Below are 24,645 nucleotides of genomic sequence, written 5' to 3'. Positions count from 1 at the left end.
ACGGATTGACGGTTCCGGCGAGAGTCCAAATAAACACCGTCATTGAACGTTGCAACATTGTTATCAACCATCCTACGGCGACCGGCTATAGCCGGTCAAACACCATCCAACGCTAGCGTATCATCACCGAACTGCCGCCGGTCGATGGAGTCGATATTCCATAAAGCGGGAGTGACGTTATAAAGTTCATAATCCAAACTAATCCTTCGTAAGCTGTAACTGACGACAATTAAAAGCGTAAATTTCCTCACCGCCTTCCTCCCGTCTCGCTTATATACAACTAATGCAAGAATTCCCGGTGTTCGACGCCGAAGCCCGGACTCGAAGACGGACAGATCGGCGAGTTCCGCGGAAACCCTAATCCCCAACCGTAACCTGGAAATCCACGGACGACGGCACGAACGCCCCCCAAGATCCCCTGCCCCTGATCGCTCCCGCTCGATCCCTCCTCCGAGTCCAAGAAATGATGCCCCCTGCTCTTTGAATTCAGTCTATTCGCGCAGTCCTTTGTACACCAGAGTTGGCCTTCTTGGTGTCCGAAGCGCATTAGCGAAGGCTGGATCTGCAAGAGGTTTGCTTTTTGGGGAAAAAAAAGCTATCTTGGTTCTTGATTAGAGGAGATTCTGCGGGGTTTGCATAGTTGTACGTGTTTCTTGGGCTTGGATCGCGGATTCCGATGAGTAGAACTGGTGGGGTTGTTCCAGCTGAATCTTGAATTCTGGCTGAAGTCGACCGGGGGATGAAGATATTCTCTTTTTGGTAGGTTTAGATCCGTGGCATTGGATGGAAAGGGCCGGATTGTAGGGTTTTGATTCGTTGTTCTTTTTCCTCTTTTTGGTTGGGGCGGGGGTTCTTTTGATCATTGTACATTGGATGAGACGGATTTGGAAGGGAGAGGGGAGATGAGAGGGAGGCCCGTGGTGCGGGAGGGACAATGACTGGAGGGTCGTTGGGTCTTCGATCCTCGGGGAGTTATGGATCATTGCAATCGCAGCTGCACAACGGTGCCACATTGCCGATTCAGTCAACATCTGGCTCCGTCTCCGTCCGCAAGCCGCCGAAGATGCTCCTCCAGAGCTCGAGAGAGAAGGAGAGGTTCCTGCCTTGGATCTGCAAGCTCGCCGGCAGGAGGAAGATTGGGATGCTGCTCTTGCTCGTCGCTTCAGCTGCAGTCGTTCTGTCGTTCATCCCTGCTATGAGTAAAGGTCTGACCTTTCTTTCGACTTCCGCCTCTCTTTAACCAATTTACTGATCTAAAAGTAGATGCTCGGTTCTTTGAATTAAGTACCGTATATCGCTGATACACATGTTGGGAGGGATTTTGTGTACGTATCTGTAAGTATAGATGTCGGCGCAAGTAGTGAATTCCTAATTTTTTTAATTTTCATGAAGTTCTGAGTTAGGTTTTGTCTGCTATTCCAATTTTTGAAAGTTTCACGTTATGGATCTTGGATGTTGATAGATCATGTTTTGATTTTTTATTGACTTCCTTGCTTGTTAGGTTATATTTTGCTCTTTCAAGGCTCCAGATGGTAAAGAATATAAGAACATAAATGTTCATCTTTTTTTTTTTTGGTTAAGGAGGATATACGTGTCGCAAAGTCGCCTTGGGGCTGGAGATGATGAAAATGATCATCTTCATTTATTGGTGTCAAACTTCAAAATTGTCTCCGGATAAGCTGCCAAGTGTGACTAGTTATATTCAAATGCCTGTTATCATCTTGAAAGAACTTCTGCCTATGTATTAGTCTGAACATTACTGCATCAAAGCTTAAGTGTTTAATCTTCTTCATTTCTTTTTGATAAGCTATGAATTATTCTGCTGGCAATTATCATAGTATGTAGTCTTGTCTGCTGTTGCCTATTTCAGATGAAGATGCATCAGAAGGTCCTCAGACTAACTTGGGCTCTTCATATCATGTCTGGGGTCTTGTAAGAACTGGTGGGACAGCATTGCGTAATTTCACACCTCCTTTCACTCCTGTAAAAGAGAACAAGACAGAGATAACAGCGATGCCAAACCAACAGTCTGCAAGTGGTGATAATGAAACCCAGCCTCCTGCTCCAGTTCTTCCTCCGAGAGCAATTTTTATACACCATCCTTGTGAAAATTTTTCCTTTTCTCCCCCACCAACTGATAGGAAGCGCACTGGCCCACGACGTAAGTTTGATTTGATTAAATATTAGATATCAAAATTTTAATTAATTTCTCCCTTATATAATTTTATCATGGAACTGAGGGTTTCATTATTTTTTCCTCTTTTTTCTGTAGCATGTCCTGTGTGCTATATCCCTATAGAGCAGGCCATGACCTTCATGCCAGCATTGCCATCAGTATCACCTGTCCTTAAGAACTTAACTTATGTTTCTGAAGAAAAGTTAACAGAGAATAAGACAAATGGAGGTTCTCTATTTGGAGGACATCCATCTCTGCAGCAGAGAAATGAATCTTTTGATATTAGAGAGTCAATGACTGTGCATTGTGGGTATGTTTAAGTCTAACTTGTTGCTTTGGTAACTTTTACTTTCAATAAGTGTATATAATTGGTTCAATGCTATTTTTTTAGCTGATGTCGGCATCTTAGTCAACATCTTTTGTTATTGTCAGATTTGTTGGAGGCAAGAAACCTGGTCAAGGGACTGGTTTTGACATAGATGATGCTGATCTTCTTGATATGGAGCAATGCCGTGGTGTCGTCGTAGCCTCTGCTATTTTTGGTATCTACACTGTAGTACCTGCTACAGCTGCTGTTTCTTTTTTCCTTTAGTTTTTTAACCTCTGGCTTTTCTTTATCCAACTAAATGGAATCTCTTTCTTTTATATGGTTGACCAGGAAATTATGATGTAATGCAACAACCAAGAAACATTAGCGAATATGCAAAGAGAAATGCATGCTTTTATATGTTTGTGGATAAGGAAACAGAAAACTACATAAAGAACACCACTAACCTGGACAGCATTTGGAGAGTTGGGTTATGGAGAGTGGTGGTAGTTCGAAACCTTCCTTATGTCGATGCAAGGCGTAATGGAAAGGTGCCCTTTTTCTTTTACTCTACATGAGTTGTTCTTAGATTTTAAACTATAAGTTGCAATGATCATCAGCCTACTTTTGGCGCAGTTTTAGTTCCCTAGAATTTGGGTGAGAAAGTTTGCTGATTTATTGATTGAAATTAATTGTGCAATACCAGATTTCATTTTGCAGTATTTTGAAAATGATTTTCCATAGTCTTATACAGGATTAGGGTTAAGTTGGCATTTTCTGTTCTAAGAGTTTTATATATCATATTTTAGTAAAATAATTAGGGCAAAAGTGAGAGAATGAAGTTGTAAAAGGTTCATGTGCCCTGGAAACTAAGAAACAAATATATAAGTGTTCTGAAGGGCCTAAATCTTAATCACAGGTAGTAAAAACACAAAATGGTAGAGAGCCTCATTTTCAAAGATACCATTAATGCCCAATGTTTATTTCTTTTAAGCACATCTTGATTGATATTTAAATATGTTTGAGAGAAACAGGCAACTCTTTAAGGTAGCCTACTAATAGTGTGCCTTGCCTTATCTATCCAAAAGTTCTGTAATGAGTTGGTCATCATCAAAAGTCCTGTATTGAAATCATGTAAGAGTTGGCTTGGTCCTTGTGACTGTAAAAGCAGCAAAATAAAAGGACTGAACAAAAATAAGGAAGAATTGCTGAAGAGAGACTTTTGCCGATTGGAAGAAACCTTAATGCCTCAAGAATGATAACATTGTTTTGTAAGTTTGTCACTATGAAAACATGAACATGCTATCTAAGCGAGATAGAGGAGATTGTGACGAGGCTAAAAAGACATATTGTGGCTTAGCTAGTTGGATTTTTTTTTCTTCACCATTTTATTTTGGTTCATTAAGTATTTTCTGCCTTATAAATATAACTCCTGAGGTGATATGGGCACAGAATTATAGTTTTGCTGATAGGTCATGATAGGTAGGGATCTGTCCATGATTTCATGTATTGCTATTATGTTCCTCTTATATGTTATGGTAATAGGGTATTTGGACATTGTTAAGGAAAAAGAAAAACAAATGGGCATAGTACTGAAGATGGCTATAAGTTCCTACACCTACCCCCCTCGCTCTCTTTGAAAAAAAGGCTGTAAGTCTATCCTAATGGTTTAGATAATGGCTAACAACCTCAGTTAATTATTTTATGCCAGTGGAAGCTTCAAACATTATCCTAGGTAGTCAGGAATATTCATAAGATATGGATATCATGTCATTAATTTCTTTATCAATACCCCCTAGACACATAGCATTTTTCATGTAAAGTATAATTATTGTTTTTTTACAAACAATTAAATAAAAAAGCCGGATAGTTTTGACTTTAAAATTTAAGCCCCTTGTCTTTAACTTGAATTGCTTCTATATAGTGCTAATCTTTTGTAAGTTTGTGTGTTGGATATCATGAATTTGTGCAATAAACTTAGTTCTATGATTTGTTTTATCTAGTTTGAGGGAACACTATGTATTTATATTTGAATGCTGAAAATACATCTTGTTTACACTCAGAAGTAATTAAAAATAAACTCGATGCATCATATTTTTCTCAACAATGTGCTCCAAATGTATCATCTTGTAGTATATATACCATGCTGACCTCGGACTGGTTCAGGCATGGGGCATGGTACATGATAATATAATGCTTTTGGTTTGAGAATCGTTTGGCTTGGGCTAATTGAATGAAGGACAAGCCGATTTTAGGACAAATACAATCAATATACTGTCAATAGACCAGAAAAGCTAAACCTTTTCAAGAAAGAAAAACTGTGAGATAGTAGTAAAGCTGAGAATGTTGCAAAGTTTTCTACAGATGATGGTGATGCACACAAGATGAGTTTGGAAGAGAAGAGAATGAGTGGATAAATGGTAAAACTTGTTTGGGTGGACCAATGGTAAAGCCTGGACAGAGTTAGAGTAAGCACGCTAATCAAAACTCTGGTATTATCTGCTAGAGGATAATGCAGTAGAAAGCTAGTTGATATTGCCTTGTGTAATCATGATAGTATAAGGCAAGGGGTGCTCATAGTTGCCTGGTTGGATTGAGGAGGTGAACCCTATGAAAATTTGGATGGAGGTTGTCACTTAAAAATGCCTGCATTGATGACTGCATAGGAACATTTGGAGAGTAAAGTTTCATAAAGCCGATTTACAGGGACAGCATTAAACTTATTCATCGCTTTGTTCTGATTAGCATGCAAAAGATGAAGCATGTGTTATTGATTGACATAATAAAGTTAGATTCTGGATATATCGTCGCTTGCTTTTGCATTCTCACATTCCACTTTGCCTTTTCTGCTGTAATATCACTTTGATATATTTTCTGAGGACTAAGATTGTTCTTCTTGGAAGTTCTTATACTCAAATTTAGATTGGAAGACTATTAATGTGTTTAACATATGGTGAACATTTTCCCATTTAAAAATCTCAGTAAGGATCATGGCGTGTTCTTCCACCTTCATTTGTATATGTCAAATGACCCTATCTAATTTTTATTGTTATACAATTATGTGTTTTAACTTGAAGGAGAATTTATTAATTTTCTTCTGGATACACTTGTTATAAATGTTGTTTGCAGAAGGATTTTATTTTTTGCCCGCATATTTAGTTGGTAACAGGAAATCTCAATACTCAGCGACAAAGAAAGACAAACTCTGTTTAATGCTTAGAAGAGAAGCAAAGGCAAGTATTCAGTTTTGACAAGTCCTATAATGACTGTTTCAAGACACCACGAAGTGTTTCAATCAAGTCTATACATTAAATAGATTATACCAGGAGTTGGTGGATGATGATTTTAAATAGAGTATTCTAATTGATGCGAATTGAAAAAAGGTCTCGAACTAGCAAGTTTAAAAATAATTTAGATTGAACAATAGCAGAGCATATTGATTATGAGTATGAGCAAGCTTGGAAGTTCCTAAGAGTTGGAGCACCGAAAATGGGAGTTTCCTTGAAAGCTCCACAAGTTTAAAGAAATTAAAAAACCAATCCGTATCCCAGAAAGAAAAAACACTGAAAAGTTTTAAAGAGTCCTGGAAGCCCACAGGTGTTTTACAGTTTTAGCATCCTTGAGTCCATCAGCCATCTTTTTAATTTTTCCAGCCCTCAGAAATTCTCTGATCCCTGCGATCCAATGGAATAATTTAGTTTATCACCTCTCTATTATAAAGGCGATCTAGTGTTAGCAATGAAGTTCAATAGGCTTCCTAGGAGCTCCCAATTATTCTTTCAACCCTTGCACGTACCCAAGAAGTGAATATACATTTGATGAATGCTATCTCATCCCTCTAGGGAAACGAAAAACACTTATCAGTGTGGGATAAAGGCTATTCATTTAGTTAAAAAGATTTAGATAACTTTGATTGTTTTCTAGGGTTCTCATTCAAACATACAAGAAGTTCAGAATTTTTTTGAACTAGCATCAATAGTCATAATGTTGACTTCAATTTCTGGTTTTTATCTGATTTTCTATGACTTTGAGGGTGGCTTGCTGAGCCCAGACTCACCTTTCCATATACTATGCTGCAGCTGTATCTTTTGTTGAATGGTTCTACTTTTGAACTTTGGACCAGGTTTAGAACTTACACAGTTAGAAGTATGGCAAAAATAAATCCAGTAATCAAAACTAGTAAAATGGATTTGACTGATTAAAGGGGTCTTAGAACTGCTTCATCTGCCCATCCCTTCTTTTCTGCTGCATATTGTTTGTTCTTGATATTCACAAAGATTATATCCCTAGGCTTTCTTTCTTCTCCTCCTTCTGCAGCAATCATCAATTTGCGGATGCCATGTGTTGCTTTAAAATCAAACACTTGGAAACTATGCTGTGTAGATTTTTTACGAGATAATCTTCTTTCAGCGGTTTGCTGTTTTCTTAATTCATGTTTTGCGTTTCTAAAGAAGTTATTTTGATGGTTTCTGACAATAAGACTTTTTGCAGGTTCCAAAACTACTGCTTCATAGACTTTTCCCTAATGCACGGTTTTCTCTTTGGATTGATGGAAAGCTCGAGCTTGTTGTGGATCCCTACCAAATTCTTGAGAGGTATAATTCATATTGAAGGCTTAGCTATTTATCCCCATATTTATCCATATATATACACAAATATAAATATAAATATAAATATAAAATATATATCTTAATGTAACATGAGCATATATATATGTATGTTCCTGCAAAACCAGCACAGCATTTGCGGATCTACAGGCATTAAATCCTGCCTATGCCAGTATAGGAAACCACTGCAACCACCTTTACGCCTACTACTTGAGCAGGCTCAGCCTAGGTGGTATACGCCGCCTAAGTGAATAGCTTGCTAGCTGTGATTAGATCGGTAATGGTAATTTTTTGATGTACGAACATTCGAAGCAGCTAGGTAAATGTGCAGAGAGTAAATGTGCCATAAGAATTTAAGGGACTAGGCAATCTGCCCATTGTACTTGAAACATTGCCTTCTTCATGTAAACTTCTTTAGGCACTATCCCAATACTGCAATTAGGTTTTTTTGCCAAAACACCTTTATAGGTGGAGTTTATCAACCTTCATGAAGGAGCACTCTTGTTGCAGTAGTCTTTAATGGAAATTACTCTAGCTTATAAGCTAAATCATCTTTTCTTCTTCTTCATTTTTTTTAATTACTTACGACCAAATTGGATCATGTTCTGGTAATTCATTTTGGTTTTTTTGTTGAGCTTTCTTGTGTTGGAAAATACGAGCCTTCTTACAAAATAGTGTATTATGCAACAAATTCTTTTCATTTTCTTTTTTGAGGTAAAACTTTCACTTGTAGTAGCAATCCTCAACTTTCTGTTCTACATTCTTAATTCTTCTCTTGATACAATCATCATCGCTTAAGCTAATATTGACACTATCAGTTTCTAAACATAGTACTTTGAATCCACTTAGGATGCTGCACCTGCCTTTTCTTGGATAGAATGCTACTCCTGCTTGGGGGTCTCATCTGCATTCTGAGGTTTCGAGGTCTTTTATTGATCTTGGATTTTTTTTAGACCGTACACTTCTATTGGGGCAAAGTAAAATGCAATAAGCAATGTGCTTGTTTTGTCATCTTTGAATCTATATGTATCACATTTCTAGAAACTTAAAATGTCCCTCATCTTAGCTTTTAGACTTATTAGGTATTCCTGGTTCTGGCTCCTACATTCCCCTCCCCCCTCCTCTCTTCTCTCTCTGTCTCTCTCTCTCTCTCTCACGCGCGCGCACACACACACACACAAATGTAGGCATGTGTGCCATATTCTGTTATGCCTTAGCCCGGCATGAAGCATAATAATTTTTTTAATATTAAAATTATAAAATCTTCCTGTTTTGAAGAATTAATAGAAACCAATAAATGATAATACAAAACATTTATTTTCACTGGTAAATTGACCTTTAGCTCCAAAAACATTTATAGTGTCGTTAAAGGTTGGAAAGTGGAAAATATGAAATAGCAGAACTGTAGGAACTATAGATTTAGATCTCAATAATTTTTTAGAATCTGCACATGTAATATGTTTATTATTGAACACATTTCCGACCTCAGAATTTTCTGATCCATGATTCATTGGGATAAGGTCTGAGGTCTGCCCTTAGATAACAGCATTTGGAAGCATCTCAAATAGTTACGCTAGGAAGAATGAATTACATACAGAAGATATATGACTGTAGGTTTGCCAGTTCACAAAGTTAGTTCTTGGTATTTGAGTCCTGGATTTTCTCAGCAACTGGCTAATTCAGACTTTCCCTTTTGAAGATATCATCTTGGTACTTTGTTTGCTTAAAACTTAGAATGAAATTATTTTGTCATCTGTGTTTCTGTTGAAATTCACTTGCATTTGCTCTGTTCACCTAGGAGAAAAAGTATTACCACCAATTCTCTTGATAGGGTGTGCATGAGCATATTTATGTTACTAAATAGCATATATGACGATTTTGGACCCTTGTTTTGCAGCATTGAATTGTTTCCTGCTAAGTAGACACATGCACACCACATGCAGATGCACACTGACACTCACCTTCAGTTATGTACGTAGTACATATAAAAATGCATGCATGCATGCATATCTGCATGCGTGTGTGCTTGTCCATGTGTGGTTTTATCAGTTTTCTGCTGTTGGATGCCATTTCAATATGACAATGTGTTACCAATAATGCAAATTTCTTTAGAATTTCATTGTAAATATGAGTTGGTGGTACTTCCATATACTTAAGCTTAGTTGTGAACTTAGTACAGGAGACTTGGACGGACAGATCTTTGATGTAGTTGGGATATCATTCTTTGATAACTACTCATATAAAAATGTGCGATTTAACTCATTTATGTGCTAGCTTGGAAATGATGTTCAGTTCAGTATCAACAATTAGGCATCTCGACTAATGTCATTATCTTAACTTAACAAAAGTTTCTCTCTTATTTCTTTCAGATTTTTGTGGCGGAAGAATGCCACTTTTGCAATCTCCAGGCACTACAGACGGTTTGATGTTTTTGAGGAAGCAGAGGCAAATAAAGCTGCGGGAAAGTATGATAATGCCTCAATTGACTACCAAATTGAGTTTTATAAGAGGGAGGGTTTGACGCATTATTCCCCAGCTAAGCTTCCTGTTACAAGTGGTCAGTGCTGGATTTTGTTTTTTCTTCAATTCCTTTCCCCGGCAAATGCTGAAATTTTGTGCATGCAATTTCCGTCATCTGCAGATGTCCCTGAAGGCTGTGTGATCATCAGAGAACATATTCCTATCACCAATCTCTTCACCTGTCTGTGGTTTAATGAGGTTGATCGTTTTACCTCTAGAGATCAACTCAGTTTCAGTACTGTAAGGGACAAAATTATGTTTAGGGTAAACTGGAGTATCAGCATGTTTATGGACTGTGAAAGGCGCAACTTTGTTGTTCAGGTATTTCTTTCTTTATATGAGAATATGTCGTAGGATAATCACTAGAAGATGGTTTTCAAAAAATTCGAAAAGACATGTACTGTAAAGGACAAAATTGTGTCTAGAGCAAATGGAGCATCAAGATGTTTATGAACTGTGAAAGGTGTAACTTTGTTGTTCAGGTATTTTGTTCTTTACATGTCCATATTTCGTAGGATTGTCACTATAAGATGGTTTTCCAAAAAGTTGAAATATATTCTGTCATGTTCTTTTATGATCCTCAACATCGAGAGGTTTATGTGACTGTGTTGTCTATTAAATGCTATTCTGCACATGTGAAGTTGTACATATTATTCCACTTGCTCTCTGGAAAGCATGTTTAAAATTTTTCCACGTTACTATGTTTTCAATGGATTTGGTGGAAGTAAGGTAAATTCAGTCTAATACATTTCTCATGGATGTCATTGCAGGCATACCACAAAGACTTGCTAGAACAAAGGCTAGCTTCTTTAAGTCGTCAACCGGCCCCTGGGGTGATTCATGAATCACCTGGAAATTCAGTTCCACGTAATGTTCTGGATGGGCTTGCAAAAACTCCTCCATCCAGGAAAGTGCCCATGAGGCGTGCGAGGGACAGGAGATCAGGTTCAAGGCGTCACGGTCTGAGAGCTGCCACAGTAAGAGAGAACTACTCAATCTAAGTTGTGTGAATTTTTTCACCGGGAGTTCCAACATTATTCATTTCAGGGACAGTATTTTGACGATTGCTTAATAGGCTCTATTCATGGAGTGCAAAAGGCTCTATTTTTTTGTCAAAAATTATTGATAGGCATTCATTTTGTTGTAAATAATTAATTTAAAATAAATTGCATTTGAGCTGCTAGTACTTCCCCCAAGAACCAATCTGCCTTCTGTGATTTGATAAAAGGGGAGAGCTTCTCTATGTCTTGTTGGTTTTTTCTATCACAATAATTAGGCAGGCAATCTTTTTTGGAGAACTAACCGAAGTTCAATATGAACAATGTTAGCATGCATACTGAACAGTCTTGTTTCCATTCCTTTGTTTGGTGATTGATGGGAAACTCAGATAAAAACTAGATAAAGATACTGTGAGAAAGTAAGGGCTAGTGAATTGGCTGAATCTTCCTCATTTTATGCCAGTTTCTCGCCAACTTTATTGCGCACAGAGTACTGAGTAGGATATGGCTGTTGTGGTCTTGAGTTCGATCTTCTTCTGCGGATGTTTCCCTCTACTCATCTTATTAGAAGGCATGGTTTTATTTAGCGAGGTGTCAAGCAGCCAAGCATTCACATATATAGTTACTAGGAACCTGTTTCCTACTCAAAGTAGGAGTTTCCTGGAAAATCGAACTAGGAAATCAAAGTGCGATTTTTTGAGAAACTTGTTGCGGTATTTGAATGCGGAAAAAAAAAGAGACATCTACAAATTAAGCTCCAAATGAATGAGCCATGAAGAGAAGGGCATGACAAGGAGGGGGTAGAGATGGGGAGACTAGGAGGAAAGGAGAAATCTAAATCTAAGATTCTCTTATGGTCCTGATGAAATGATTTCGATAAATTTTTTCCTTCGTATCACCCTGAGAAGTTGAACAGTCTTTGCTGTAACTAGGTTTCATGGTTGGTAGACACGAGTTAAAAATTGATCCCAAAAAGATAAGGGTATCAAAAATTGGCTTAGATCCAAGTTAGTGACTAAAGTGCGGAGTTTCATTGGAGCTAAAATTGAACCAGAAAATTTACTAGTCATTTCTTAGTGATTGCAACACATTTATATTTTTGACCAAAAAAAAAAGAGGAAATTTGAATGGTCGAAGAAATATGGAGACACTTTTCAGCTTCTGAACAGGCTGATCTGCAAAGCACTAATGCTAATATCACCCAATTTGTAGAGATATTTGGAAATCAAAGACGATGCATCAGGGTATGCATCGGGAGTAAATCCTTGTATCATATGGGAAATCATAGCATATCATTTGGTGATGTTCTAGGGTCGCTGTTATATTATCCAATCATATTACAAAGAACTGTACATCCTGCATCAGGTCATAAAGCATTGGCGACAATACTTGGCTAAGAAAAGAGACAATTTTGCACGCAGTCACACGCTGTTTCAGTTCTTTTGGCTCAAATATATGGTCGTCTTTGTGAAGTTAGAACGCTATGCTGTTTTCTCAGCTCTGATCCCTTTTCTCCAAAGAAAAGAGGGAAGAAGAATCAATGCACTGCCATTATTTGTTCCAAAGTGAGTAGTCTTAGAGCACTAGAGAAGCTGTTACTGGGGGCTCCTTCTGTGCTGCATATTTTATGTCATACTTATCTCGATAACTGGCTGTCTTATACTAGTCGTGGGACTTGAATGGTGAAAAGCTAGCAAACTAAGCTAGGCCAAAATATGCATAGATGATTAAAAACGCCAAATCCAAAATATACTAATAGCACTCCATTAATAGAACATAGGTAATAGAAATTAATACAGAGCTAGATAAGGAATCCAGATATTGGTTTCCTCCCAGCCTTACAACAACAACACACCATGACAGAAGCACATCCAAATTATTTAGTCCAACATACGCATACTACATGCATCCTTCTTTTATTTTGTCATTTGCTGTAGTACTCAGAGACGTCGCTCACTGGCCACAGTGACAATCCGCGCAAGCACAGGTAGGAGCGCACTTGCACTTGCCATCGGCTTCAGTAGCAGCTGGGGCATCGACAACATTGTCGAAGTAGCTGAAAGAAATGACATGGAAGAAACGTTATTTTAGGATCTGTGCGCATGAAGGATTAAAACTAAAGCTTCCTTCCATCAGTCTTTAAGCTCTAGTTTAGCCATTTTCTCAAAAAAAAGAGAGAGATAGCCATGCGAGTGTTTCATGGGTTGACCTGATCCTAACTTGAGCCCAAAAGTGTCATCATAGGATTTCGTGGCCTAAGCTATACACCTTTTACTTTCTCGGGAAGAATAGATAAGAACGTCAACGATCACAATTACTTGGGTCAAACAGTATAGAACCATTATTCTAACCCAAAACCTCCTACCATATGGACTGGTTCAACTATTAGGCTATAGTTTGATTTTTCTGATGTATTTACTTGAAGCAAAGAAAGATTTGTACCTCTTCTCAGTCTCAATGATCTCGATGCCATAGCCGTTTCCCTTCTTCCTGCAAATTTCAGCTCAGTTTCTTTATTAGTATGCTAAAACTAACAAGAAAAATCTATTTATCACATTTAACGATATGTTTCCCTTTGTTCTTCCACCAAATTTTGGTGTATATCATAAGAGTGGTTCAAATGCCCTGTTATTCCAGATAAAATCTCCACAAAAAAGAAGAAGGAAAGAACAAAAAAAGAAAAAAAAATCCAGCTAAACTGAGCCTAGCAAAATTTTGGATGTGAGAGAATTGGAACTCAGAAAAATTCTGGAATCGATAGATTCTAGTAAGTTTTCTGATAAAATGAAGTTGTAGGTTTAGAAATAATGGAATATAATGTAAAAGCTCCGCTTTCAATTCTCTTTATGCCACGATTTCTTGATTACTTTCTTTCTAATTCTATATATTTGCTCGAATTTTATACTATATATAATGAGAGAGTAAGAGAGGTAGAATCTTTTCTTGTTAATGTTGGATGATGATGGAATCTAATTCAAGTTCATGTATCAACATGAAATATATCACCAACTTGGTCAGGAGGCACCATATGCTATGATGCTAATATAACGTGTAACATTACCGAAACTGGGGTTCTAGGACAAGGTAATCATAATACGAGAACCCAAACGGAGCTACGATTAACACAAGCTTTCCCATGACTATTACTCTACATAACCTGACGCCTAAATGCATGAAAAATAACATTCGTACAGGAGACGGCTACTCACACACACTGGCTCTTGTCAGCACAGTCGCAGTTGCCGCAGGTCGACATGGTGGGGTATCGAAGCAAGCAACCAAAGGGAATGTTTGCAACTCGGATGGTTAATTTTTGCTCCCGCTATATGCTGTTGAGGGATGGCGGACTGGGTTGGCATTTATAGGCCTTCATGCGGCCATGGGAGGCTAGCTTTGTACGAGCCACACAACACGCTTCTCCTCTGTGCCGTGCACACGCCCGAAGAGAACAATCCGAAAGGAATCTCGATAATGGGACGTGGCTTCCTACAGACCTCTCAAGCCACATCTTCTTCTGCTTCTTCCAAATGAAAAAGATCATACGGCTGGCACACGCAAGCTCATACGTTCACATTCTGGGTGCAAGGCTCGTCAGGTCGTCCTCTTTGCGTGTCGCGACAGTGATGGAGATTGGGTTCAAAATTCTATGTGTGGAGATAGCACAATCAAGCAAATTGGATGGAAATCTGTTTTGCTCCCTTTTCTTGTTCCGTGGGTTTTAATTTTATTTTTGTGGAGAGAAGTCGCCTTACGATCTCGTAGTGGATATCGAGAAGCCAAGTTTTCATTGGAGCAGGCTCCTAGCCGGTTTTGTCGGTTTCTTTAGATCCTTTTCCGGCAAGAAAGCATCAATAGCTCGGCTCATATAATATTTAGCCTAATAATCAAAATCTCATACCTTACAAAATGTTTATGAAGTAGGCAGTTATTTATAATTTCTTGCAAAACTAACTTTTCCTTGACATGGACATTGGGTTCGAGCTGACTTAGCTAGCCATTGATTGTTATTGTCCATCTCTGAATGGTCGTTTTTGGGCAGCAACGCACGCCACGTTCTGTATCCACGACCATCCAATGGCACAAGGTGAATCAGCGGCTTTTCTGGATATCAAAATCCGGATGTTATAAGTCATCGGATATCGTCGGAAGCATATGAACATGGTTCATGATATGCCCCATTATTGCCCATGGTTGTAAGCTATTGCGACCTAAAATCACAGTCCCCCCTTGAAGGAAGTACTAACCCATGTGATGTAGCAGTATAATTTTTTATTTATCTATTAGTTGATCGATACCATTAAAGCAAAATAAAGAGTTCTCGCCGTCATGCACGGATATTGCTCGTCCTTGTCGATGATACCTTTTTTTTTTTTTTTTTTTTTGCTCAGGTGTCGCTGATACTTTCTCAAGCGGCTATAACCTCAACCTGTAGACTTTCTTTTTATCCTCCATCTTCACTGTGGACCGTGGACCATTCCAGCCACAGTTGCTTCCGATGAGCTTCTCGTCGTCTATATCATATCTCAGCGCATGTCTGATCAGACTCAATAAGAAACGAATTCCAGGACGGCTTGGACAGTTGGACTTATCTCTGAGTTTAGCTAGATCGACTAATTTTAGAGTTGTGGACCAGACATGTTATATCCAAGTCCCCAGAAAGATTGCCATAAGTAATAAAAGTGGTTGGTGATTAAGTTAATATAATAATATCCTTTTATTTTACATTATTTTTATAAAAAATAAGAAAAAATTTACAAGACCAAAAACCATATTTTATTTTAATAACATATAAAACTACAATAATATTCTATAAATATAATTTAATTAATATCCATATTGTCAATATCTAATTTAGATTTAAATTTATTTAAAATAAATATAGATCTAAATTTTAGCATCTAATGGATACAAATATATAATATCAAATCCATTCCTTCAACTCCACATATTATCAGTCCTGTGAAAAATATCACATGAACATGCAGCGTAAATATACAACTGTTTTTAGAAACCTTACAGGTTACTAAGCATAAAAAGGATAGTTTGTTTTACATTTTAAAATTTAAAATGTTAAAAGGTGACACCATATACAAAGACTACTTTTTTTTTTCTTTTTTTTGTGCTGGAACGGGCATTTCAAACATCACCGGTATGAATATACCCAAGAAAATCATAAAGCAAAAGATCCCGAAGTGCTCCGAGCATCTCTCTCTCTCCATACCATAGGGTACCTCCTAAGTGGCTCGCTACATAAGCTGCCACCTAGTCGGCCGCCCCATTGGTCTCACGATATACATGCATAGCCTGAAATGTGACATCCTCTCTCCCTATCTCTCAAATATCGCAGAGCAGGGGATGATCTCCTCCATAACTGCTTGGGCCCTTTCGGACCCAGCTGATCACCGTGGCCAAATCTTCTTCTAATAAGACTGAACTCGCCTAAAGCACTCGCCGCACGTAGCACATACCCATCCAGGCCGCCCGCAGCTCTGCCCCAGGAACCGAGATATCAAAAATCTGATAGTCTTCCGCCGCTACCGCACAAGAACTCGGTCCCCTGATAATGAATCCAGCCCTACCTCTCCTACCTCCATCCAAGATTGAGCCATCAAAATTGATCTTGAGAAAACTCGAGGATGAGGGCTCCCAAGTAAAAAATACCGTACGTGGAGCTGCCGAAGCAGTATGGAAGCCCCCGATGTCCCGAGCTGTCAAAGGTCTATGAGCTGGATCCGTATGTATGATCTCTGCTGCCTGAGCCCGAGCCCTCTCCATCACGAACCTTGGTGACGGGCTGCCCTCGCCAAAAATCCGAGTGTTCCTGACCAACCATACCTAATAAGCTGTACAAAATGCTCGAATAGCCATGCATTGCATCTGAGGGATACTAGCCCATCGCCGAACCTCCTCCAAAAAAGAATCCCTCCGACTCCAAGCGTCCCCCGAGGCTACTCTTTGGTGCGAACCAATCTTGGAGGTTGCAAACAAATTGCATCTCATAACGTTGATAGGATTTGGAATCAAGTTAGGATTTTATTCTTAGATCCAATTTGGATTCCTATTTGTAATAAAATATTTAAGTCTAGAATAGATTCAAAGAACCTTAGCATTTTACCATCTCATACATGCTGAGAGAGCATAATGTGTATGCATGTAAGTATTATGAAGTTGTGTATTAGGCTGATCATACCCAAATTTGACCCAATAGGAACCAGATCTAGGATCCACACTTCACTATTTTCTGACTATGGCGCTGTGTTAGCCAGCCCTCGGTGCCGCCACCACCAACCATGCTTCCCAGAAGTTTCTTGTGCCAATTTCATATGAACTAAAATAAATAAAAGAAAAGAAAATATTATAAACATAAGAATCACTTTTATAATCTTCATTATTCCACCGATCTGTATTAAATTTATTTTAAAATGAAAAATCATTTCCAAATTCCTATGCCTCACAGAAGTTTCTTGTGCCAATTTCATATGAACTAAAATAAATAAAAGAAAAGAAAATATTATAAACATAAGAATCACTTTTATAATCTTCATTATTCCACCGGTCTGTATTAAATTTATTTTAAAATGAAAAATCATTTCCAAATTCCTGGGTTCCACCTCCACACAAGCTACACATTTTAATTGCTACAGAAGATTAACCCGGAACTCGCCACAATATTTCAAAATCAAAACTTCTGGGAACCAGGCAACATAAAGGGAGCCACAACACAAGGAGATTAGGATATATCAATATGTGAAACAAGTCCAGCTCATGTCCCAGATTCAAAATTCGATTAACTAATTCAGCCACCATATAAAAATTATATTGATATAATGACAATATCCATTGTAAAAGTATGTGACTCTCATAATAATAATACGAAAGAAAGCCTAATTTCAATTAATTTTATATTCCGAGTACATATCAGTGCTGCAAACTGTTTCTCTTGACCAAAAGAATATAAAATAAAATTTATCATCACAACAGTCAACACTCAAACATTATCAAAGATCATTTACTATAGTAGTTGGGCCTATTCAGCACAAAAAAAGGAAAGAAAGGAATGCAGGAAGGAAGGAAGAACCACCCTCGCTTATATTGTGAAAAAAACTGGAGAATAAGAAAATTATCAGAAAGTCAAAAACCTGAAACAAGAGGGAAAAAAAAAGAATCCACCAAAACAATACCTGCTTATGAGTAACATATAGAAATTCTCAAAGACGGATGGACACAATGTCACCCATGATATCATAGAAATGGTTTAGGCTAATCTTTTCTTTTCCAGAGTAAATAGCTTCTGCACTTCCTCCCATGGATCCTTGTGCAGCCATCTCCACAAGCATATACAACTTCTTCAGAGGCATCTGAAAACATCCCAAATAATGTAAGAACCAACTACAGCATCATCTAACATTCCAACAAAATGATGTTATTGTCAGCCTCTACCAATGTAACACTTTATCTACGCTAAGGTTCAGCAGGGGCGTTTCACTCAACAAGTGGACCATAATAGTTCAGAATCTACGGAACTAACTTTTCACTTTAATTGATTCAGACTTGGTGGCTTCATGTAAAGCAAAACCAACATGATCCAAAGGGAATCATGAGTGTTTCATATTACTCAACAACATTTCCCAAAAGCAAAATCTCATCCTTTATTATTGCGCATCTAATATAAATTAAATAGCAAACCGACATGAAATCTGATCACAGTTTCTTCTTTCTTGTAGTTCTCAGTCATGCGTTAATAGAAGGGCTGGAAGGAGAATAAGAGAAATAGAGCTTACATCATGCAGTGCTTCAGCTGCTAAATCAATATCATCTTCAGCAAATACATGGAGGCCTTGTAAAACCTGCAGAAAGGAGATTTCATGAGCTAGACTAACACAGCAAATTATGACCATGAATTTTAAAGACCTGCAATAATAATTGCACAGTTGCAAGATAATGTCAATCTAACAAAATATCTCAAGGTCCAATGATACATTTATAATGCTGCCAAGTTGCATAATATCAGAAGTCCATCTTGTGTATGCTATCTTAATTTATGCATGCAAAATCATATGCATTCCTGAAAATAAATTAACATGCATTTTGGTATAAACTTGTGAAAATACAAATAGTTCCCTGTAGCAAATCACCCTCCAAATCATGGAAAACAAAATCTCAAAGGTCATGGAAGCATAACCCTGGTAATCAAGCAAGCAACATTTGCAGAATAGTTATTCAAGTGTTTTTACTAGATGTAGGAATATTAGCTAGCATGAGATGTGGTGTTGCACTCGCCTATGATACAGTTCAGACTTCAACTAGGTTTCAGAGACAATGCAATAAACATGCGAATCTGGGGCCTCTTTCACATTGTTCTCTTCTTGTTTTTGTTTCCCTACAAATAAGTGAATTACCACTTGGAGATTGATATTGATGATTGTATTTGCAAGGAACTTCTGCCACTCTTTTTTTTTTCTTTTTTGAGAGAGAGAGAGAGAGAGAGAGAGAGAGAGAGAGTGTGTGAGAGAGAAAGAGAGGCCCACCTGCACCATAATTACCTAGATCCTAATCCTGGGAAACATGGCCTGCCGTACCGCCCCATACGGGATGTACCATACTGTACCGGTAGAAAACCGATATGTAACACACTTTCAAGTTGGTACAGGCCCCGCACCACCCGTACCGAGGCGTACTGTCTCATACTGAGGCGTACTAGTCTGTACCGAAGAGTACCAAGATAAAAATTGAGACAAATGGTTGGAGAGCTATTTCGACATAGAAGTGTACTGTACTATACCGTACTGAACTGATAAGATATCAATACAGTACCCGATACCAAGATTGCAGACTTGCTTGAAAATGTACCATCCAAGGCTTGAACCTAGAACCTCTCTGGTTGCTAAGGAGAGCAATATGACCACAGAGGCAAGCCATTCCTCGCTTTTATTTTTGTTTTTTTCTAAAAGCAATACTTTGTTGCAAAACACTCTACGGTTTCACAAACATTTTAAAAAACAAAAGGGCCTCATCTTGCATATTTGTCTAGTCTACTATTTTCTTCTTGGATTTTTGAAAACAAAAACAAAAAACAAAATCAATACCAAACAGGCCATTAGCGAACATGCATAATATCCTAATGACAGGTTAATTTTACTTCTTTCATTATATATCCACCAATCATTCCCTTCTTGTTTTCTACATAAATTTTCCTCCCATATTTCTTTACCTTTCTGGCATCTGCCTTGTCTAGAGTTGGAACATGGTATGTGACAGAGAAAGCATCACATATGCCAAGAGACTCCAGAAAGCCCACCTCACTTGTTGTTCCAATTACCAGCATGTTCTTACCCTGCAAAAGGACATGGCATATCCATAATGTCAAGACGATGCAGGTAGCCCTATTTATAGTTCACTGCATAAGAACAGTTAATGTTGGAAACAAAATAAAAGACCCGGCAACTTCTGGCCACGAAACCTTAATGAAAATTTGCATAAACTGTTAAACATCATGGCGCTGTGATGTTCGACATATGCATGTATAATAAGTAAAAGTTTTGGTATATTTAATATCATAATTTCTTCTCTTGATTTGCTAAGCTTTTGCAGAAAATGTTTCATAAGGAAAGCAAAAGGGAATGGAAGAAATAAGAACCTTCGGAGGAAGCCTTTTCAGAAGGACCAATAGTGTTTGTGAAATCAAATTCGAAAAGCGTGGCCCAATAGCAACATACTCCAACAACCTGAAGTATGGAATATGTGGAAATGTCAGGCATACACAATAACAACAGGAAATAGCATGGTGTAAATATGATGGCATTTAATTTTCACAGAAAATGAGAACTAGCCTAGAGGGCAAGGGCACTTTCTTACCAAGTTTAGAGGTGGGCCACGAATTATGTTTCATGCAAATTGCATTTTGCATACAAGTGAATACAAAGGGGCTGTCTATTCAATTCTCTCTAGTAGCTTTAGCAAATCTATAATAGTTACATTAGAAAGGACTGACCTTTCAATATCATCCAGAATTATGATGCTTAATTGAGATTTGTAAGCATCCTCAAATACCTACATCATAAAAGAATATGAGTCAGTTCTCGTATACAGGGGAAAAAAAATAAAAGATCAACTTAAGCTCGTTTACTTGCAAAAAAGTAAAAAGCTTTTCTAGATTTCCTTAAGCTTTAACATATAGATTCCCTATGCTCATGTGAACGGCCGGCCCGTAGATCTAAAAGGATCCATCCATAGGCCTGACCGGAAAGTTTGTCCACGAAAAAAAAAGTATAGGCTAATTCAAATATAAACAAACCTTAACAATCTGTGCACATTTACTGCTTTCACTGCGACCAATCATTGTTTCTGCTGAGATCTATAGTCGCAAAAATGTGTCATGTCACTAGAAGGAAGAAAACTTAGAAGAGTGGATGATCATTAGAAAAATGAGAAGATACTTACTATCTTAACATAGGGGAAATCACTGTCAATGCCAATTGTAGCTGCCATCGCTGTCTTACCACTGGCAACAGAAATACACATCAGATAACATACCCACTGCAATGAAGATAGGTGGAAAGAACAAGTATATGATAAGCTACCTGCCGCTTGGACCTTCTAGAAGGCAAGTAACAAGTGGGCTGCCCTTGCTTACTTTAACTTGCCCCACAAGAAGCATAGCTCTTTGATAAATGTGTTTGTGCCTCTCACCACAGTCAACCATACCATTAAGCCTGCATGCCGTTTATGGTTCAAAATATAATGTTATGCCATCCAAAAACAGGAGAGATATATATGCTTCTTGGAACCATGCATGAACATGAACTTTGAAATGATAGGGATCTCTCACAACTTGATACTGTGTTTTTTTGTGAAGCTAACTGAAGTTACTGAACAGACCTAACCAAGTCTAAGTTTGATAATTAGAAAGCACGATGAAACAGATGTTCCAGTTCAATGACATCAAACAATTATCTATGAAAATACCTTATAACTGTTTAGGCTGGTTGAGAAAAAAATGATCAATGATATTACATTTGGACCACGGAGCAAGCTTCATGCAACTAGTTTTGAAAGCAAAGCACATCACTTGAAACAAATAATATGTTTAGATCCATAACCTTGAAAAGTTTGTTGGAAACTAATTTAATTTACTTCCATGTCTTCAAAAAAAAAAAAAAAGCTACAGACAACATATACATCCAGTTTGGATTGTGATGCAAAAGAAGAGTATCATTTAAGTGAATTTCAAAACACAATTTATTAATAGTAGGAACTTGACTGTACCTGCATCGTTCAAGATCATCTGTGGATGCACCAAAGGCAGGGACAATTTCTTGCAGAGCATGCAAAAAGTCATCCATTGTAACTTTTATACTCTCCTCATCTAAAGGTTTAGTAAGATCATCCATGCTTATTTGCCGATTCAAGGGCAAATGAGACTGCACTTTTGACCACACCTTCCAGTTCAGCTCCACTGTAATTCTTTGTACGTGCAGCTGCATCAAGATATGAATAAGCACTTTAGCAATAACAAATCCCCATTATGTATAACCTCACATCCACAAAAATCTGATATATATTTAGTCATATATATGACTGTCCATAAGTTGAAAGCAAGTCATTTGCAAGGGCATGCCTTCTGTTTTTTCACAAAAGGTGTAGGATGGCGATTGCAATTAAATTTTTTTTAATTTCAGATAGAAAATACTGTGGAAAATGGATTGCAGTCAGTGTCAACATGTTTGAAACTCAAATTACCGCTAGCACATACACCTTCATTATGGCCACTCACTGAACCGAGAAAGGTAGCAGAGATACCAAAACAGCCACTACTCTACTCATCAAAAATACTATTGCTGCAGATATTGTCTCATAAGTCTACTATGATCATATGTGTGAAATATCAACAGCCACCTGCATCCTCTTTTAAAATCAACAAGAAGCTAATGAAGTGATTTACCACTGCAAAAACAAAAGCAAAAAAAAAAAAATTACCAGCTAGCATGCAAGCATCATGTAAAAAACTTAGTAGCAGGGAACTTCTACTTAGGGTGCATCCCCACTTTGGAATCTTCCCAGAAACTCAAACCTGGATCAATCACTACAAAGACAATTCTCAAAAAACTCAGATGATCAAACCAAGAGAGAGGGCATCAGGTGTAAGTGGGGCATATTTCAAGTATTTGTCCTCAGAAAAAGGTGACGTTGGCATTCTTAGAAAGAAAAATAGAAAGAAGAGTTTCTTACATGGTCCTGCCCATACCGGTCCGTACCGGCCAGTACGTACCGGTCTGGCCTGAGACCGGTACCGTCAGCGTGGAATCCAGTACCGGTAGTTTATTGTTGAAGAACCGGTATGGGACCGGTTCGGACCAGTACGGGCCGCCACCGGTACGCCGACCGGTACCGGTACGGCGGAGCTTGGTTTCTTATGCCCATGTGACACTTGGAGAAGACGTTGGAGTGAGACATTTTTCATACAAATGGCTGTTCATGCTCAGAAGTAGCAACTTAATCATGATTTGGTGGAAATCTAATATTCTTGAAGAAATGCATGACATGCCAAGGGAAACTTTGCAATCTCATTACTGATGGTGGAATTACAAAAAATGTGGTCTCCAGTGACTTGGTTGAAAATCTGAACAAGAAGATAGAGTGAAAAGAACATCCACATCAGTCGGCGTGGCTTGGTGACCATAAATGTCTTACTTTTTCAAATGAGAATATTTATACCGAGAAGTGCTATGTGATGTGGTTCCTATGTCAGCTGCACGTATTTTATTGGGGCGACTGAGGTTGTATTATCACAATGTTCAACACCTATATATTCATGTACAAAAGGCAGATTTTGACTCTCCAACCTACTCCATCAGTATTCAGTAGTGATTTTCAACAACCAAAAGCAATCAGGATTACCCATGAAAACAACACTTAGTCGAGGCAAAGACATATCGGGCCCATGGAAGCCAAATTTAAGAATTTACACAAACTCAAGGACGAGCCTCTATTCATTGGATGCAAATTGGTGGAACAAAAGAAGCCCATTTAAACCCACCAGTACCTTAGCTACCCTTCACAGGTATTATTTATGATACAGTAGCGCGAACAGTAAGTGCACCGGTTTTGGGGTAATCTGGTCATAGTTTTCTAGTCTTTTTTTATTGGTTAGGAGTCTTAGGTGCTGTCGAATTTGTAGGCCAGCTGGTGCTTGTCTAATAGGAGTGCTACTCAGTTGTTTTAGAGTCAGCATTGCTACTCAGAGTAGAATTAGCGACTGGGCTTACACTTTAAAAGGGATTGTGGCTGGGCTGTTTAGGCCAATCTTCTGAAAGTTTGTCCAGGAGTTACTACGATGCAAAACATTACTGTGAAAACACTCTCTTCAACCTGCCTTTCTCTCTGCCGTGCAAACACTGCTGCTAAAAATCTGAGATCATATCAGAAAATGTTTGTATCAGCAGCTGAAAGAATTGATACAAAAGTGCTCAAATTCAGATCTAACTTCAACCTTCGCTTGAATTACTGCTGCTCTAAAACTTGCAGCCACCTATCTTTAGAGAGGCTACATCAGGGGGTTATAAATTAGATGTGCAAAGTCTTTCCTTTCTTATTCTTGCATGGGCAGACTCCTTTCTCTTGATCTTCCATACGCATTCATCGCACGTGTCCACAACACTAGTATATGTAAATGAGAAATGTTCCGTGTTTTTTCTGGGCTCGTGTGCACACAGGGTTTGGGCCACATGTGCAAAGGCTTTCCTTTATTATTTTTGCATGGGCACTCCCTTCTCTCGAATCTTCTGTGCAAATGCATCACATGTGCCAAAACACTAGTACATATAAATGAGAAACGTTCGGGTGGATTTTTTTTAGCCATGTTCAGTGGGGAAACATATCCACATGTGCAAGTCTTTCCTTCTTTATTTTTGCATGGGTGGACTCCTTTCCCTCGAATCTTCTGTGCACATGCATTGCATGGGCCAAGCACTAGTAGTGTAAATGAGAAATGATACAATGTTTCAACTTTTAATTTGATTTCCTACACTCCTAATAATT

At 38.2% G+C, this 24,645-nt stretch overlaps 2 protein-coding genes and 1 long non-coding RNA gene across 3 annotated transcripts; 1 reads left to right on the top strand and 2 right to left on the bottom strand.

Moving 5' to 3' along the window:
- The first annotated feature begins 218 nt into the window (after positions 1 to 218).
- Positions 219 to 12,653, top strand: LOC120112295. Its single transcript, XM_039131136.1, has 9 exons — positions 219 to 1,205; positions 1,871 to 2,161; positions 2,273 to 2,486; positions 2,609 to 2,718; positions 2,835 to 3,034; positions 6,975 to 7,078; positions 9,460 to 9,647; positions 9,732 to 9,931; positions 10,381 to 12,653. The coding sequence occupies exons 1-9, from the start codon at positions 935 to 937 to the stop codon at positions 10,609 to 10,611; spliced, it is 1,809 nt and encodes a 602-aa protein (XP_038987064.1). The 5' UTR covers positions 219 to 934; the 3' UTR covers positions 10,612 to 12,653.
- Positions 12,654 to 13,045: 392 nt separating this feature from the next.
- On the bottom strand, positions 13,046 to 13,854 carry LOC113460969. The gene is made up of 2 exons (XR_005513767.1): positions 13,818 to 13,854; positions 13,046 to 13,098 (listed from the first exon to the last, which is right to left on the bottom strand). It is a non-coding gene; the product is annotated as an uncharacterized LOC113460969 (long non-coding RNA).
- Positions 13,855 to 17,461: 3,607 nt separating this feature from the next.
- LOC120112608 (vesicle-fusing ATPase-like) lies at positions 17,462 to 22,108 on the bottom strand (the record flags this gene model as incomplete). The annotated part of the gene is given in 11 exon segments (XM_039132190.1): positions 17,462 to 17,712; positions 17,790 to 17,966; positions 18,390 to 18,455; positions 19,820 to 19,942; positions 20,246 to 20,333; positions 20,600 to 20,658; positions 20,903 to 20,962; positions 21,049 to 21,109; positions 21,189 to 21,320; positions 21,874 to 22,016; positions 22,018 to 22,108. Coding segments are annotated over 10 exon segments (973 nt in total), but the record flags the coding sequence as incomplete, so codon positions are not given.
- Positions 22,109 to 24,645: the final 2,537 nt, after the last annotated feature.

Source organism: Phoenix dactylifera, chromosome 11, assembly GCF_009389715.1.
Source record: "Phoenix dactylifera cultivar Barhee BC4 chromosome 11, palm_55x_up_171113_PBpolish2nd_filt_p, whole genome shotgun sequence".
NCBI lineage: Eukaryota > Viridiplantae > Streptophyta > Magnoliopsida > Arecales > Arecaceae > Phoenix > Phoenix dactylifera.
The sequence above is the reverse complement of the archived record's forward strand: the minus strand, read 5'-3'. Positions and strand labels throughout refer to the sequence as shown.

What these genes read in the sequence shown, in the direction of transcription:
- LOC120112295 (XM_039131136.1), top strand. Translation starts at nt 935, where the DNA reads ATGACTGGAGGGTCGTTGGGTCTTCGATCCTCGGGGAGTTATGGATCA. An exon ending in TAAGCTTCCTGTTACAAGTG is followed by an intron (nt 9,648 to 9,731) that starts GTCAGTGCTGGA and finishes CGTCATCTGCAG; the next exon opens with ATGTCCCTGAAGGCTGTGTG. An exon ending in GGCGCAACTTTGTTGTTCAG is followed by an intron (nt 9,932 to 10,380) that starts GTATTTCTTTCT and finishes ATGTCATTGCAG; the next exon opens with GCATACCACAAAGACTTGCT.